Source organism: Diceros bicornis, chromosome 22, assembly GCF_020826845.1.
Source record: "Diceros bicornis minor isolate mBicDic1 chromosome 22, mDicBic1.mat.cur, whole genome shotgun sequence".
Taxonomy (NCBI): domain Eukaryota; kingdom Metazoa; phylum Chordata; class Mammalia; order Perissodactyla; family Rhinocerotidae; genus Diceros; species Diceros bicornis.
The window spans coordinates 40,934,608-40,954,004 of record NC_080761.1 but is presented as its reverse complement, the minus strand read 5'-3'; the positions used below and the strand labels follow the sequence as shown (position 1 = coordinate 40,954,004).

At 37.4% G+C, this 19,397-nt stretch overlaps 1 protein-coding gene across 3 annotated transcripts in view; it reads right to left on the bottom strand.

The window, feature by feature from the left end:
* Positions 1–19,397, bottom strand: part of ADAMTSL1 (ADAMTS like 1) — an 855,592-nt gene that overhangs the window by 269,611 nt on the left and 566,584 nt on the right. For all 3 annotated transcript variants that reach the window (XM_058565859.1, XM_058565860.1, XM_058565858.1), the window contains exon 5: positions 6,308–6,544. In XM_058565859.1, coding sequence (XP_058421842.1) covers positions 6,308–6,544 — 237 coding nt within the window. The remainder of the gene's footprint in view (positions 1–6,307; positions 6,545–19,397) is intronic.

Below are 19,397 nucleotides of genomic sequence, written 5' to 3'. Positions count from 1 at the left end.
GTTTGGGAACTAAGTAATTTGCCAACATTCAACTGTAAAGTAGTTCATTTAGTCTTTGTCATGCAAAGGAGAGAACAAGAAAGACTGTGCATTAAATCTTTAAGCAATGCCACGCTTCCACGTGGAATTAGATTACAAAACACAGAAGGAAAAAATTGCCAACTCCTTGTTTTTGACATCACCACCTTTAGAATAACTGGTAGACATTTGATACTATTGACTTAGGTCACAGACAGAGATGGAGAAATAATCATTCCATTCAACTCATTTCAAACTACTCACCACAGGAATTATTAAAAATAGAAAGACCTTTGCTAGAAGTATGGTTCGTGTTAATGTTGCCATAGTATAGACGTTAAAACTCCATGATCCAATTTATTGCTTTTTTCTTTTTTGTATTATTCATTTTAAAACAATATTACACAGGGCATTACTTGAAAGGAATTCTCCATTACCTTTTTGAAATGCCTTATTTTCTGGAATAGCAATAAGCAATATTATAAATATGTAGATTCATTACAAAAGAGCTGGTTTATAATCGTACTTTGTCTTTTTGATGTATGTATATAGGTATCAAGTGATGAATTTCATTAATTATAAAAATAAAACACAATTTCCTGTATTTGACTTCAAAATAACCTCAAAATTATTTTTAACAGCAGCACATGTTCTATCTGTAAATTTATGCTACTCTTTTATATATATACATTTAAAACGGAAACCAGCTTTGTGCTTTACAACAAATATAAATGGGGTAATTTGGATAATGAAAATTAATGAATAACAGCAAGACTAATAGAGCTGATCCTATTTGTGATGGCTCATTAACTCTGTACAGGATGCAATTCACTGCCCTGGATCAGGAGTTGATAATGGTACCACGTGGAGCTATTAGCAAGAGAAGGTTGCAATAGGAAATTAACAGGTCCGTGCATTCATTGGGATGTCAGTATCCCCTTTTGTGTGAATAACCACATTAAACCATGCACTCACAAAGTCCATAAAGAGGAAAAAGTCAAAGACAAGAAGTAATTTGGGTACTGCTACAAGTCAAGCCCGTAGTAAGCACTTTAATGCATTTGATTACTTAATCCACACAGCAATCTGTGTGGATTATTCTCATTTTGCGGATGAGGAAACTAAGGCTTTGGAACTTGCTCAAAGTCACACACCAGCGAGGGGTAGGACTTAGATTCAAACCCAAGCAGTCTGACTCCAGAGCCTTTGCTCCTAAGTATGCACACTATGATGCATTGTCTCCCTAGCTCTGCCTTATCTCCAACTTCATGTAGTCCAGAATGAGAATGAGCAGATAAAAATCCCAGTATTTCTCAGTCTAAGATGCAAGGTGGGGAGAGACACCAGTACAATGACCTGCTGGAGACAATTATCAGATTCTAGAAGGGAGGGAGAGGGGAGAATGTGGTTTGAAAAGATATATTCATGAAACCTGTTGTTTTCATATATAAATAACAGAGTTAAAGCTGGACAAAATCTTGGCCCGTGGGATATGCTGAAGAAATAACACAGGGGGCATAGTTAAAAAAATGTTGATAAACATTGACATTCTCTGACCTCTAGTCTGCCATTAACTAGCTGCAAGATCCTGGGAAAATCACACAACCTAGCGAAGCAATATTTCTCTGGGCTGGACTAGATGATCTCAAAGTCAGTGTTTTCCAATAAGAGTCTGTGAAGGACTGTTAGTGACAATTTCTGTGCTCCCGAGAAAAAAAGAAAAATAAGTACAGGGTAGTGACTCTTTCATAAGGCAAATTATATTCAATATACAGGATTGTCCTTGATTCTGAAATCAGGTTCTTACTACTTTCTTGCTATTAACATTTCAGTTATGAAACAATGATGGTGAAAGTACATGAGAGAAGGTCTCCTTTCTTTTTTAATGTTCTTAGTGGAATAAGAAGTTGGTTACTTTATCTCATTCTATAAACCTTTCTGAATTGTTATAGGGTTATGAAATCCCACATATGGAACCACTACTTTAATATATTTTGCAACTCAAAATGTTCAAGGTACTCTACATTTCCACAGCACTTTACAGTTTGTGAAGCATTTTCACATTAATTCTCTCACTTGGTGCTCTGTGGTCCGCGCGAGTTTTCCACAGATTGAAAAATAGAATTTAGGAAGGTTAAATAACTTAATCAAGATTATACAGATCACTAAAGGAGAGCCAGATTCCAATCCATGTCTGTTGACTTTAAATCCTGCCTGCTTCCCAGTCTATAAGTGGTTCATAAATCTGGCTAAGCAATAGGATCATAAGGAGAGTGTTCTCTATACAGAGAACCAATAAATTTGAATTTCTGGGGGATGGGGCCCAAGAGTGGTATCTTTTAAGAGCTCTCTAGGTGATTCTGGTACACAGACAAGTTTGGTACCAGCACTACTCAACATCAAATGGTACCTGCCTCTGTCCACCCAGCCTCACCAGAAGGAATACGAGCTTTGGAGTCAGCCAGAACTGGGTGCCTCTGGGCAAGTCCTATAATCTACTTGAGCCTGAGTTCTTCATGTGTGAAACGAGGATAATGCCACCTAATATGTAGAATTGTAAAATTATTAGAAAAAAATACAGGCACATGTCGCTTAACAACGGAGATACATTCTGAGAAAAGCATTATTAGGTGATTTCGTTGTGTGAACCTCATAGAGTATACTTACATGAACCTAGATAGTGTAGCCTACTACACACCTAGGCTATATGGTACTAATATTATGGAACCACTGTCGTATATGCAGTCCATCATTGACTGAAACACTATTATGTGGCACATGACTGTACATGTAAAGTGCCTAGATCTGGTAGTCACTCAAAAGTGGAAGCTATTTTAATGTTAGTATTAATATTACCACTGCTACCACTACTACTAGAGTGAATACACTGCCTAGTATGATACTCTAATATTACTGAGTAAGAATAAGGTATCTATTGTAAATAGTGACAATTCTAGAATTTTCCTGAAGCAAATTCACAACAAATACAGGTGACCCACTCATTCAGGACCTTGGGACAGTCTCCAGGTCTCCGTTTCCTCCTCTGTGAAACAGCAATATCTGCGAATTGCTAAGGTATCTCCTGGCTCCGAAAGTCTAAGACTCCACAGCTTTATTTAAGAGTTAAAGGCCCAAACACTTTAGAGGAAGTGGTTCTTAGTGGAGTATTAAGCAGGTATAACTGAAACGATTGGTACTTAAAAACGGCAAATCTCTGTAGTTATGCTGTCATTTTTTTAATCAAGGCAAGACTATGATTTTTTAATCAAGCTAGATATTTGCTTCTTTACAGTTTATAATTTATATCTGTCTACCATCAAAAACCTTTGAAGCAGCTTACAAAAAAAGTTATAATAAGACAAAAATAAAGTCAGAGAAAGAGCTAAGAATCCCCAACAAATGGGGTAGGAACGGAAGAGAAGGGAAATAGAGCAGAGGTGATGATTTTTTCAGGAAACTAGGAGAAGCTGTTCATAAAAACTGCACTTTTAAGTTAGCATTAAGGTTTTTGAAAGTGTTTTAAAAATCATGAAAACATGGCTTTTTCTTAATGTTTCTTACTAAAGACTGAAAATACTAATCACCAATATACAGATAAAACCTAAATACAGGATTATTTTCTAAGTAGAATGGAATTTATATATTTAAACTCTTCTGAGGCAGAAGTGAGTGCTTTTCTTTGGGTGACTAACTTCACTCTCGTCCTTCTGAAAAAGCGTATACTGCACTTATGGATTCCATCTTTCTTCTTCTACCTTGCTGTCTTCTGTTCCTTTTATAAAATTCAAGTAGGCTTTAATCATGAAAACACAGGATATTATGGTAATGGTAGCAAGGATCCAAAATTATATCCATTACAAATTCACATTAAGTTGTAGTTTTTGATCCCCTGGGCGTGATTAATTTGATTTAGTGCTTTCTACCCTCTGTCCTAGTTATAATCAAAATGAAAACTCCTTCCTGGTTTTAGAGTTAGTTTCCTCGCTGTTCCTGCTGTCACTGCCTGGCCTAGGCTCACGCTTCTCCTCACCTTGGTCGCTCTGAGCCTCCTTTTCAGCTGGTCTCTTTGTGCCCAGGGCCTTCCAATTCAACTGTCCTATAACTGCAGCTATATTAATCTTGCTACAGCAGAGTTATGATTATGTCTTTTCTCCATTAAAACTCTATCTTGGCCACCCACTGTTCACCATAGTCCCGTCTGCCATTTGAGCCTCCATGATTTTCTCCCAAACTATCTTGCTCTCTTTCCTGTGTATCTGGGGGATATTCTGCTCTCCAGCCAAACTAAACTACTTGTTAGTGCTTAAATGCAACCTGAGTTTTTCTATCTCCTTTACCATACTATTGCCCCTGGCAAGACAAATAAATGAAGAAAATAATAGTAACTGGTTATAATTTCTATATATAAGTACAATTAGTTTCAAATATAGTACAATTTACATTTGCCCCCAAATCTAAGTCACACTCAAGAATCTACATTAAGGAGGCATGCTTATACTTGTAACCAAAAGTCCAGCCCTATCTCTCCATATTTACTGTATATAAAATTTATTCTTTTGCTGCTGAAATGGGATTCCCTTTCGGTTGCCAAGATACATGAGGCCAGCTGGCAGGATTAGTCTAGGAAAAAACCATGGCACATTGAACTCGTACGCAACAGAAACAAATGAAATCTAATTTGCTGATCTGTCTTGTTTATTTTGGTTCATGCATCAGTATGGTATAGTACAAACAACTTTGGAATAGAAATCAGGAGACCTGGAATTTAGTGCCACTTCTGCCATGACCAACTGCATAACTTTCAGAAAATCATACCACTTTTCTGGTCCTCTGTTTTTTCATTTACAAAATGGAAATCTGTCTTGCTTTACTCAAACAGTATACATTTATAAGGAATTATTATGTAATTTGCCATTCCCTACAACATAGCCCCTTCTTTACATCTATTTGCTTTACAATTTTCTATTATTCCCAAAGCTTTTGCAGATTCCATAATTCCATTTCAACACCACTGAGAATCCTAGAGAAGGAAGTAAACAAGGTATATCACAAATGATGTTCAAATATATTGCTTTTTAGGACATTGATTAGATCATCTCTTAGGCCTTTCTTAGCTTTAAAATAGTAAGATTCTATGTTCAAATTTATACCTGAAATTCATATATCTTCTGTATAGAAAGAAACCTTCAGATATGTAAATGTCATCTCCATCCTCCTATCTGAGAAGTGCTTAGACAGGCCACAATTTCCCTGTCTCATGATTCTAAACCTCATGAAGATTTAGTACGTCTGTCTCTCTCTCATTTACATAAAACCTTGCAGGACATCTCACATCTCTTGTAGTAATTCACACTCCAGTTATTCCTTGTATATCTCAACACAGATTTTGGTTTTAAATAAACATGTGAATTTGAAACAACAAATTACTGAAACATATTTTATGTTAATTCTTATATTGCTAGTTGTAATATTAGAGATTCTGAAGAGAGAAAAATTTCTACCAATATCTCCTAGGGAGAGGCAAAGAGTCTCAAAATGTCTACTTTGTGAAATATAAAAGTATACGGTTAAGTATAGCACACAAGAAAATATAGCAACTGTGGCTCCAAAAACTAGGCTGGTCATCCTAATCCTAAGAGAACACTTTAAAATCAAGATGGCGAATGTACCCACTCTCCCTCACCTTACAAACTCTCCACCCAATGTAGACATGGATAAATTGATACCAGAAATCAAACCTCTTTGCTATCTCTATTTTAAAGATTTACCTGGCTGAAATCTGACCTAGCTGACACCGCCACGCCTTTCTCTATAGTTCTTTTGAATTTTCAAGAAAATTACAGTTACTATGAAGAAGCGAATAATTCTCCCACAGTTTACTTGGAGATTTTAGAGCCAGTCTCACCTGAGCAATTCTGAAGCTCTAAGTAAATGAAAATCAATGCCTCCAAACACACACACACCCCCCCCACATTTCAGGGACGACGAAGGGAGAGATAATTTCAGAGTCTAGCACAAAACTGATACACAATATTCAACAATTTTTATCCTCCCCCTTCAAGTGAGACTCAAGGAAAGAAAAAAACCTCTAGCCCACGTTTCTTTAACACAAAATACAACTCTTATAGTTTCAACTGAAATTAAACCTCGATTTTCAAATTTGTCATCATTTATAAACTCGAGAAAAAGTAACACTGAGTGATTCAGACAGCAGGACTATACAAAAGCTATTTACACAAAGACTCTAAAACCGTCTGGAAAAATAGAACGAAAAAAAGCCAGCACTTACTTGGCATAAACCACTGATGCACATATCCAAGGATTCTGTGTAGCAACGCGTCCCATCTAAGACTTTAGGTGCCAGTTCAACAACCAGGGCTGTCCCTTTGGCCTGGCACTTGAGTGAACAGGGGTTGTCAGGGTCGTTAGACACAGGAAGCCATTCATAAAACTGGCCATGGTGCTTGACATCATTATGAGCTGAACATTGCTGAGCTCGGAAATCACCTGCTTCTGGTGGGCAGTCCTGGAGAAGAAAGGGGGGGAAATAAAGCACAGGTTAAGAGGGCCCCACCCGGAAAACCGAAGCAGCTGTGTGGTCTATAAAGGTCTTAGAAAACAAAGCAAATGCTCTGTCGTTACAGATGGACCCTCTTATATCCTCTGAAAGGTCATATGATCATTTGGCCCTCAAAATGCAGAGATCTGAGAAAGTAACCACCTTGAAACATAATCTGATTGAGGTTAAATGGAAAAGAAACCAGCTTGAAATATATTTTTTTCCAAGATGTTAATTGGTCCATGGGTTCCTCAACATTGTAATATTTTTATTTCCTTGTAATTTAAGTAGAACTTAGTAAAGCCAAGGGTTAGTTGAAAGTACAGCTGTTGCTTTCAGTTCTGATACCAAGAGCTATGACAGTACTTTATTTTAGCAACTAGCAGCAAAAGTTATGATAATTTCCTTCAAAAATTTTCTGTGGGGTTGTGAGTGTTTTCTAAAACATTATACTTAGGCTGAACAGTATCTAGAGTTAAATATGGGGAAGACAAAAGAGAAAACAGCATTTATACTTGAACTTTTTTAGCTTAAGGCAGCCTGGCAGTGGAAAGTTATGGCCTTCCTCCTCAGACGGGAATGTGGCTGCAATACGGTGCATCTCTCTGAGCCTAGCTTTCCTCGTGTTTAGAGGAGAGGTAAGAATACTCACTCAGCTCACAAGGTCATTGTGAGAATTTCATGAGATTATGTCAGCCAAACACTGGCACAAGAAGACAGTACATGGTAGCTATTACTATGATTATTTAATAAAGCCACTGAAGAGAAAGAGTTGGAGAATTAGGAGATTCTCTGAATTTGAATTTTAAATCATATTGGCAGAGACCAGCGGAAAACAGCAATGTTTTAAATATATATTTTATAAATGGCATTTTAAAATGTAAAACTGTAACTAACAACAGCTATTATCTAATGAATGATAAATGTCAGTAAAAGCAAATAAGATTTAACATCTGTTGCCAATCTTCCTCTTTTTGTTTGAGGAAGATTGTCCCTGAGCTAACGTCTGTGCCAATCTTCCTCTATTTTGCATGTGGGATGCCACCACAGCGTGGGTGGATGAGCGCTGTGTAGGTCTGTGCCTGGGATCCAAATCCAGATCTGAATCCACGAACCCTGGGCCACCGAAGCGGAGGGCACGCACCTAAGCGCTACACCACTGGGCCAGCCCAACATTGTCATTTTTAGGAGTTCTTTTATACCAGGTTTCTTTCTCTGAAAATCTATATACATTTAAATAAGCATTCTGAGAATAGCGTTACTCTTTCATAAACTGGAATTCCTGACTCTTTTCTCAAATTTCAGTGTTACTATTAAGTAGCAATATAAGGCTCTAGTATTCTTGCCTAGAATTCTTTCTAGGCAAGAAGGGGTATAAACAATTATATATTTATTTAGGATGAACTTAAAATAGCACAAAATACAATATAAACTCTCAAAAGCATTTTATTAGTAGTAGTATATATGTTTTCAGAGTGAATAAAACATAGTACTAAAAGAAAAGAACAACTTATATATCATAGATATAGATATATAGGTACCCAACAAAGCTTAAGTGATTTTGAATATTGTCTGAAAAAAGTATAATTAAAATTCTATTTATTATATAAATAAATATATATATAGTTTATTTATAAATAAATAAAAATAAAATTATATTTATTAATTTCTTACATGATAGACTATAGTTTAAAATTTTTTTTAAGATCAATCAATCAGGGGCCGGCCTGGTGGCTCAGCAGTTAAGTGCGTGTGCTCCACTCTGGCGGCCTAGGGTTTGCAGGTTCGGATCCTGGGCATGCACCGACGCACGGCTTGTCAAGCTGTGCTGGCGGCGTCCCATATAAAGTAGAGGGAGATGGGCACGGATGTTAGCCCAGGGCGAAGCTTCCTCAGCAACAAAGAGAAGGATTGGCAACAGATGTAAGCTCAGGGCTGATCTTCCTCACACACACACAAAAAAAGATCAATCAGTCAATAAGTGTGTATTATACTTTGTTTGCTATGATATTTACTTATTTGTTGTGAGAAATGAAACAAAAACCACAACCTGCAAAACTATGCTATGAGTCACAAAACGGGTAAATTGTATGATGCCAACACAAATTATCAGAACTTAAACGTTTTAAGACCAGCTCCTTTCAGACTATGTGTTCCAACATAAGAGTACAAAAACTGATTTAACATTAATTCTTCATGGACTTATGTTCCAAAGACAAGACTGTAACTTGCCTAGTTTATGAATCCTACCAGTCTCTGCCTAGACCTCACTTTCTAGTTTCTGTCCTGCAATAACCCTATGACTAAACACAGCCCCCAAACTCCACACATCCTCTTCCCTAATTGCCCCCATTTGAAACTCTACAGAGACTGTCAAGGTACTGCTTGCCCCTGTTTAGCAAGTTTAATGAAACCAGCTTCATATGATCAACAAGTTTCTCTGGTGGCCATTGCATGGAAGCTTCCAGAATTGAACTGATAGTTTAATTAATAATGTTTAAAAAAAGAATTTTCACTTGCATAATACCTGTCATCCCAAGAGTCACTTGATTACTCAGTAGTACAGAAGAAATACTGAAATGGACTTAATAAAGCAGAACATTGAGGAAATTGTTGAGAATGGTCCCAAATCCCCTTCATAATTATCTTTACTTCCTTTTTCTACGAATAAAAGTGAAGCAGCTGTAAGGGAATTCCAGGGTCAGGCTGAACTGCCTCTGCATTAAAGGAATAAAGGTAATATATAATTAAGAGACCTCTTAGTATGAACCAGAGCTAATTTTCTGCATTTATCCAATGCCAAGAAAAGAGTGTCAATTACATTTTTAAATTGATGTTACATTATCTTAATACAGACATAAAACTCTTACAGAGTGTCTCATGAGTCCCTTCTGTTCAACAACATGTGTTGAATCTTCTCATCTTTACTAAAATAAATAAGACTCGAAGCCAGTCAAAGGTAAAATTAGAAAAAAGCGAAGTAAAAATATTAAGATGTTTACGTTTTTTCTTCTGTGATAAAACAGTAAACATATTTAGACACACCTTAGAGAACCAAAAAAAACAGATCGATGTTTCTGTTCGCAATCCACCTGTATCTAACAGCTGCAAGAACACCTTGTTACAGGTTTTATGAACTTTCACAACTGGAGAAATCTGCCTTAGAATAATAAAGCTTGTGAATATCTTTATTCACTGTTAACACCGCTGTCTCTCCTTCTGCCTGTATTTTTGTAGGAAAATACATTTTGCTAAATCGCGAACGCGCTTCAAGTCTGGAGTTCGGAGTTGGAAACTGAACTTGAACCTTTTTAATGTTCGAGTTTATTTGTACTTGGCAAAATGCAACTTCCTGTTTTAAGAAAAAGGACTTAAGAGGACTTATAAAACAGGTTCAGAAAGCTTCTTGGACATCAAATAGCTCTTACAAAATAACATTTTGATGATTTAAGTGTAAATGAATCAGAAACATATGAATCAAATTTCCCTTGAAATACACATGTTTAAAAATTAGGGGAAGAAGGATTTGGCAAAAGCTGCTTTTGTTGAACCCAAAACATCTCAAGCATAGCTCAAGACACTCACTGAACCCCTGATGCATCCGGGATCACCCAGCTGCAGGAGTAGAAACTCAAGCAAAGTCATTATAGTCTCTTGTCCCACAAGTTTAATAATAACAATCACAACAGAAACTCTTATTTGTATAGAGATTCACCATATACAAAGTTTTTAGTTTTAATTATAATTTGGTCCATGAAACCACTATACTTCCTGATCCTCCTAAAAGTCAGATGTAGAAACTGATGCCCTCCCTAACTACTTTGAAAAATATTTAACATCTTATTCTGGGCATCATCTTTGAAATAGCAGCTTCTGGAGAGATGCTTAGTGATACCACAAGTCATCAGTTCTGACCGTGAGAGGTGGTTTTCTTTAGGGGATACCGAATGTAGAATGTACTGAACATATACAATGTGAGATTTCTGCTCTCATAATACCTTAGCGGTAGAAATCATGAGTTTTCAATTGGGATATTCAAAACAAAGAAGAAAACGAATTATTATTTATATATTTATGCACTGAAGTTGGCTCATAAGTAGTAATGATGAAGACAATTAAAATTACTGAAAAGTTTAGTGGCTATTTGAACTAAACACATCCCCCATCAAGAACCTGGTAAAAAAACCTGGTATGGGAAGGATGCGCTAGACTAAAGGTCCCCAACTTCCAGCCTCTCATACGTCTCCAGAAACACCATCAAGTAGAAATGGAGCAAGAGAGAGCAATCTAATGCTTTCCGTGGCCTTCTGTCTGTTTCCAACTAACTGTAATATGTCTGTGGATTGACAATTCTGAGTCAGGTTACTGAGCAAGGACTTCCTCATTCTGCAAAAATATATTTTATTTAAAATAGTCAGAGGATCCTATGAATTACTGTATTTAGCTATTAACACAATCTAATAGCTTTTCTCTCCATATTTTAAGCACTTAATCCTAACGGTGTCAGAGGTGTCTTCTTTAAAAGCACAAAATAAAATCTGACCTTTTATTTGCTCCCATTATAATTCATAAAGTCCGTGAAGTTCTGCCATACATGAATCCAATTCAAAACACTTTCTGGTTAATCAACTAGCCAGTGGGAAAGATAAGATGGATCCCAGATGTCCCCTGATGGTGAAAGTGGATCAGATTACACTGTGGGACAAAAGAGAGTCAGGCTTCCAGAGTTTACTCACTGGGTGAAATGTAAGAGATTCTATCTCAGCAGCTGAGGTGGCAGCATCTGAAAGCCCTTTAAAACAATTTTGAAAAAATATACAGAATATAGATTCAGGCTCAGGAGAAGCATTACTTTTTCTTTATTTTCTCTCTTTTCAAGGAAGACATGTTCCTTCCAGAGGGCCATCCCTCTGCTTTACCTCTGTCCTTAAATATTCAGTGGTTGGCCTTTTCTGCTATTTTTGCTGTTTCACGGAACTTGTTATATGAGTGCATGGTGTAAATGGCATAGTCTGATTCTAGGGTTTTATTTATCGAGTCAATACTCATACCTGATAGTATGAAGAAAACATTGGAAATTATATTTAGGTAACCACATGAACTGTAGATACTGAAAAAATCTGTCCTTCTCACTGCATTTCCCTCTCTTGCAACTGTTCTTCTAAATCTTATATCTCCCTCTCATCCTTCCCTAATCACTCACCTTCCATAAAAGTTACTAAGCAAGAAAACACAATTAGAATTGCTTCCTAAGACCTCTACTCTATCCCAATTGCAATTCTGTATTGTTACTTTATGATAAAATCATATATAGAAATTGATCAGCTACTTAATGACTTTGGAAGACCTTATTAGTTCTAAGTTTTGTCCTCAAAAATATTACAAATCCTCAATGTACTGAGGGTAAAATAGGAAAAGATTACCATAAAAGTTTCTTCCACAATAAATAGATGGAGGCTCTGGAAAATATACCCCCTAAAGCTCTTAAGTCTCTTAGCACACTTAAGTAGACAGTGGGCTGCCGCTTTTATATATTTTTGTCTCTATTACTCGGCTTTCTGCTGCTTTTATTCAAAGGTAAAATGAAACCACTAAACAGTTAATACCCACTGATACAATCCAATCTAATATAACATTTTGTTCTCAGAAATATAATCAAAGTTTCAGTCTCTATTTCCAACTCAGACCCCCTCTCCTGAACTCCAGATTTATATACACAACTACTTGCTCACGCTCTGGATGTCTAAGAAATCATGAACTCATCATGTCCAAACCAGAACCCCTGATCCTCCCCTCCCCCTCAAATCTGTTTGCTCTACATCTCAGTCAACGTCAACTCCATCCTTTTCAAAGGAAATCTTAAAGTCTTTGTTCTCAAACTTGAGTGTACATCTGAATCACCTGGAGGGCTTGTTAAAAACACAAGATTCCTGGGGCCCACCCTCCAGAGTTTCTGATTCAGTACATCTGGGGTGAAGCCCAAGAATTTGCATTTCTAACAAGTTCCCTGATGACTCTGATGTTGGTGGTTTGGTGACCACACTTTGAGAACCACCGCCTTAGAGTCATCCTTGACTCCCACATCCATCAGGAAAGCCTCATTCTATGTACAATAGGATGCAGGATCTGACCACAACCTAGTCCAAGACACCATCATGTCACCTGCATTACTGCAGTAGACTCGTAACTGATCTTCTTTCTTCTGCCCTTGCTTTCCTAGAGACTTCTGTCAACACAGCAGCCAGAATGATCTTATTAAAGCATAAAGCAGATTGCACCACATTTCTGCTACAACTCTGCAATGGTTCCTCACCTGACCCAGAAAAGCCAAAATCCTCATCTCAGACAGAGGCCAAGATCTGGCCCCATCACCTCCTATTGTCTTCTTTCTTCACTTGGCTGCAGCCACACTGGATTCCCAACTACTGAGAATACTCCTATGTTAGGACATATGCATTATCTACCCTCTATGCCTAGAATTTTCTGTGCTCATATTCCAAGTGGCTAATTATCTCACCTCCATCAAGTTTTCACTCACTCAAATATCACCTTTTCAATGAGACCTACCCTTGGCTACTCTATGTAAAATTGCAACACCCGCTCCCACTAGCGACTCTTCTTTATCTTCTCAACTTTTCCTTTTTTCCATCACACTTAATCACCTTCAAGTATACCATATAACTTTCTTATTTATTATTCTTAGTTTTTATTGTCTGTCTCCTTCCACTAAAGCATAAACTCCAGGAGGACAGGGACCTTTGACTGTTTGGCTCACTGTAATATACCAGTTCTCAATATTTGTCAAAAGAATGAATGAGTAACACACCGAATAAATTAAACAGAGGTCATGTTTTTCACTGTGGAAACTCCAGTTCTGTTTTCTTAAACCTTGCAGGATATCTAAATCTTGATAGCTTTCTAATTGATGGAATATCTAATTTTTTCTTCTTTCTTTTTTTTAAAATATAAATTTACAAGAATACTTGTACATTTCAGACGCTAGGAAAATTGAGTAGGGATTCTTGCCTGCTTTCTGAACAGGCAGACTGATATTTCCTTGTCCAGGTAAACAAATTTAACAGGGCAATATTAAGAAACATAAAATGCACTGGAATTATTTATTATTCAATAAATAGCCAGACATTTGTAAATTTTATATAATATGCACCATAAAGTGCTAATGTTAAGGTATCAAGCTTTATCCCCAAATTTTTGGCCACCTGCTTATACTAACATCAACATCATCATCAAAAGTATTTATTTGTAAAAGACAGCTAGCTGCCATGTAAAATGAAATTAAACAGACATAGTCCCTGCCCTGTCTAGACAGTCTGTACGGAGACAATTCTATTATATTTCAAGAGCATAATATTTAAATCTCTAACACATCACTATGAGTGAAAAGAACAGAAATTGGGGTTGATTTTGGAGGGTGGTGCCACAGTAGGTAAAGGCCATTCTTGGCTCATTCTCCTTCCTTTCTGAAAATGCCAACAGACATTCTTGGGACACCATATTTTCATGTATATAAGATATATTTAAAATCCTTGTTTTTGTTCCCTTTTTTTCCTGGTGTAAAATATTTACAGATTTTCTTCATTTTCCTTCCAAACTGTCAATACTTTTGGAAAATAACATACTTAAGAGAAATAAGTGCCCACAAAAATTAACCATTAACTATTTTAACACCTTACTATGGATCAGGGTCTTGTTCAATAGAACATCATCATTACAGATTTGTGACCCTGTAAAATAACAGGGAACTCTCCAGTATTCAAGCTCTGGGTGTGCCTTACTCTGTGCCTACTAAGTGAATACTGGTTTAGGTATATTAAACAGCTCTAAACCAGTCCAATGTGTTTATTTAGGTCCAGAAATAAGAGATTCAAAATATGTGATATAATAAATCATTAACCCCACCCTACATATTGCATTAGAGCTTATTATCTGAAAACAAATGCTTTGCCTGGCTAGTTTTTAATGTATCCAGGCATCTGAGAACTGATCTAAGTAAAAACATTTAAAACATTTAGTTTTAAAAGTTCATTTCTTCTTTTCCTTTGGGTAGCTTTTATTTCAGTGCTTTTATTTTCTCCTTTGAACAATGCAGATTTTTGCAATTCAACTCCCCAGAGGTATTTGTAGGACTGGTTGTAGTTTGTCATGTTAGACTCTTAAATTCTGTCAATTTTGAAAATATTCATTCCCTGAGGCCCTTTATTATTTTTAGTCCCTTTGTTTGAATTAGCTCCAATTTAGCAATATCTTTTCTTAAATCAGCATTTCTGACTTTTTACTACTTTGTATTATAGTCTAAAATAAATATTCTCCCCCCCAAATTAGCATATTTGAAGTGGTAATTTGTAATCTTTTTTGGAACAGGGCATATAATTTCATTTTATAAGCACACAAGGATACAGTTTTTTGTTTTCAGACTGCATTTACCAAAATATTTGTGGTGGAGAGTCAGGCTAGAGGAAGGACTAGTATAAGGGAAACATTTTAGCATGTAAATACTTCAACTTACTATTGCTTGTGTCTGTTGCATAACAATTTCATTATGTTTCTCTTTACAAGTGGGAAAAGGGTAACAAGCTGGATATATTACAAAGGAGAAAACATGCGGACTGATGTTGTCTCCTGGAACGTGTGGTGCTTATGCCAGTCACTTAAAGGAAAAATGGAAAAAGACACTGTCTAGAGCAATTCAAAGATAGATACCATGTTAGGCAGTTCAGAGAAGACCGTAGCATTCTTTCTTCACCTTCTCTCCCTCACAGTCTGTAACCAACCTCACCCGATGTTGCCTGCAGGCTTAACTTCTTTTTGGCTGTCACTAAATCCTGACAGCTATCTGTTTTCCTGGCACTGTATCTAATCAATGCTTGTTTTTGGAGGCAAGTAATATACTACCATGAATGACTTGAAATATCTCTGGGCACTCTTTAGGTAAGATTTTTGTAGCACACAATTTAAGGTTCCCTGGGTCAGTTCCTGCAAAGCTGAGGTCAGGCTTCTCATTTGAATCACTAGCCAGTCACTTCATTGAAGTATAATTCTGGTACTGGAGGTGCTTGTCAACTGGGAGAAGGCACCAGGTCTATGGGTGAGAGAGAAATACATCTATTTTCTAATCAATGGAATGGGATAGAGTCTCCTCTCAGCTGGATTCCTCTCTGGATGGTAGACTAACGCAAGTCATCCTGGCAAAAGACAGGATGCTCATTTGTGTCACATTTTCCAAAGAGAAAATTAAGTGTTCTCACAGTGAAGATTAGCTGGGTCTTTCCTTATAGACTTTGGAATGAGGGGAAAGAGGTAGGGTTACAATGGATAAAACAATTGAGAGAGTTTAATGACCCCGTCTCTCCCTTGGCTAGCCTCTTTACAACTTCTAGATCAGAATTTCCATTCTAGACACCCAAGTTCATGGTTAATACTGTATAAACTGATCCTGTAAAAGAAGATCCACCATACCATCATCATGAGTATGGTGGCAAAACTTTCCAAACCAAACGTTAGAACTCATGCTTGATTAATTTAAGGGTACTTCTGGCAATACCAGGAGAATAGCTGAAAGTGGGATTATCTTAGAAAAACCTGATAGCCGTGGAACCAGAACAAAGCAGCAAGAAAAAGAAGGAAGCAGTGCAGGGAGTATCTTCTCAAATGGGGTCAGGCAGTCGACTTGGGTGGAGGGAGACCCTCCACAGGTTTATTGTAGGGTACAGTGAAAGCTTCCCTTACAAAACCTGAGAAAGGAGTCCACCCTTCCTTCACTCTGGGCACTCTGGTCCAGTGGACCTTGAAATTGTTTGCTATCTTTTCCCAGTTCCCTTTCTAAATTTCCTAAATTTCCTTCCTTTTCTCCCTTTCTCCTTTCCTAGGGGCCTAGGACCTACATGCTGTCCCTAATCATAGCTCTGCCTTCTCTTTCCACATCCCAAACTTCATCTTTTCCCTACGTGAGAGGATGAGTCCATCACTGCTCCTTTAATGCTTCTCTCACCAGCTTTCCATTTGCAGCCATAGATTGGACTGCTGGGCACTATTTTCAGAACACAGTGAAAGGAGTCAGCTCCCACACAAAAGAAAAAGGTCTGCCCCTCCCTAGGGTCTCAATATTTACCCTGACCTGAAGGTGGCTGGCACTGCCATATGGTGGCTCTGTGGACAAATGGGACATAAATGAGTTAATACAAGTCAAATGTTTAAATCAGTATTGGCACATAGTAAGTACTCAATAAATGTAAGGCGTTACTAATATTACCAAGACCAGAGAGGGCAGAGTTGTTCATGGGTTACACAGCTCTAGGGGGCTTCAGAGGACCCTGAGGCTGTGCTTGTTTCATCTAGTTTTGCCTTCCCCGTTCTTGCAGACTCTAGAACTACTTTATTTAGTTGTTTAAATGTAATTTTAATTAAAGTGACATATATGAATGTCTTAACATATGAATCTAATCAAACAATATCACGTGCCAAATTTACTGGGTTATAAGTTTAATGGATGACAACACTCTATTCATATGTGCTCATACATCTTAGATTGTTGATCTTGGACCAGGGACCTAGTTTAAGAAACCAAAAAAGAATTAGAGAAATATATTTTCTGACCCATAAAGCCCAGTGTTTTCAGGTTGTCCTCTGAATCTTAAAGCACAGCCTCTGAGCACCAGCCTCATCCTGAAAAGCACTTTGCTCCAATGTTGATTTTCGTTTCCTCTTCCTATAAAACTTCCATTTCCTCCAGTGGGCTTCACTAGGTAGGAGTAAAGAGGAAAGCAAACTGATTCAACTTATCTAGAGTAAGGTTTGGATGAATAATAATGCTTTCTTTTAATCATTCCCAGTAACTGTTAATTACATATGTTCAAAAAACATAGAGAAATTTGCCAAACACTAGGCTACGGTGAAAAGTCATAAATACTCCCTGCCTTCATGATGCTTAGAATTTAAAGGGGGAAGATAGGTATTGAGGCCATAAATCAAGCTGTTATTTGAATGATAGGATTAGGGGATGAGTGGCAGACAATTCAAAATTTGAGGATAATTTTTGGACAGAGGCGACCTCCCTTCCTATTTTGTCTCCCTTAAAGGCTGAATCTGGACAAAGTAGTGAAGGAAAAGGGCTGCAGAAACTGTTTCTCACCCTGTGTGTCATCGGTCTTACTTAGAAACATCTTAGTGTGTTTTCTCTGTTCTAGAGGGAGTGGCAGTGCAACAAAGAGCGCAGCAGCTTCCTGTGGGGAGCTGACCATCGTTGCCTGTTATAGCCCCAGTTCTTCCCAGTTCTCCCCTTCTACCCCACACTTTACATCAGAGTTTTTGCCATTTCCTCAACGCTTTGTTCCTTTGGCTGACATTATCCAATATGGCCTCCCTTTATTCACCTGGCTTCCTCCTTAAAGCTTCCTCTGACAAGTCCCTATCCTCAGCCTACGTGAGGCAACTTCCTCTGAGATGCCCTAGCACCCTGCACATACCTTCATCTTTGGACTTACCACACTGTATTGGATATTTGGTTTACTAAGGGTCTGGTATAAGCCTGGCACAAAATTCATGCTAAAGAAATATCTGTCAAGGCTTGAATTAAGAAACTTCCATATGCAACAACACGCAGGACTAGATACTCTGAGGAAGCTTTTTACTGTCGAACACGTAAAAATACTACCACATTTAAGTAAAAAAAATTTTTTTAAATTGTTAAATGCACAGTAAAGCTGGCAAGGAAGTTTCCTCAGAGACAAAAACAATGAGAAAGCATGAATGCAGAGAGGAAATTGATGGATATCCTAAAGGGATCTGCTGGTTAATGATGGTTTAGAACTTTCCATTTTAATAGCCTATAAGAGCAGGGAACAAGGGCTAATGTCAATGAACCGCAAGTTGTGGAACAGGATCAAGATCCCCTCATAATACCAAGACCCTAAAACAATACCCTCAGAGAAAGAGTAAACAAGGAAAAGAAAAATATCACTCAGTTTCTGGAAAAAGCCAAACTATGAATACAGTAAAAAGATTAGTGGTTTCTGGGTTATGGAGAAGAGAGGGATGAATACGTTGAGCACAGGGATTTTTATGGCAGTGAAACTTCTCTGTATGATATTACAGGGTGGGTATATGGCATTATACGTTTGTCCAAACCCATAGAATGTACAACACCAAGAATGAACCATAATGTAAACTATGGATTTAAGTGATTATGTATCAGTGTAGGTTCATTGATTGCAATAAATGTACCACTCTGGTGGGGAATGTTGATAGCTGGGGAAGCTGTGCATGTGGCCGGCAGGAGGCACATGGGAAATTTCTGTACTTTCTGCTCAATTTTGCTGTATCTACAACTGTTGTAAAAAATAAAGCTTATTTAAAAAATAAAATGAGATGATATCAGCAAAACAAAATCCACTCAGCTTCACAGAGAAAAATAATAAAGAAACTTGCCTGTCTCAGCTTGGCTACGGGTGAAGGATGGGGACGAAGTCTCCTTCAGAATTCCTAAAAATAGGACTCAGGAGAGTTTGGGACATAATTCACACAAAGTGGACAGTGGAGAATTTCATTTAAAGTGGTCTTGATGAGTACTGATCACCACCCCATCCCAACATCACTTCCCTCAAAAGCAAATGTAAATTCTCCCAGAAAGTACACAAGTTAACCCAGGCTACGAGGAATTCTCTCTTAAATTCCAAAAATCATAAAAGCACATAGAAATATCATAAAACATATGAGGAAACAAGGTAGCATGGAAAAGAGCAGAAACAAGAAAATGAGACCAACAAAAAAATCATACAGTAAAATATCAGACACATAATACAAA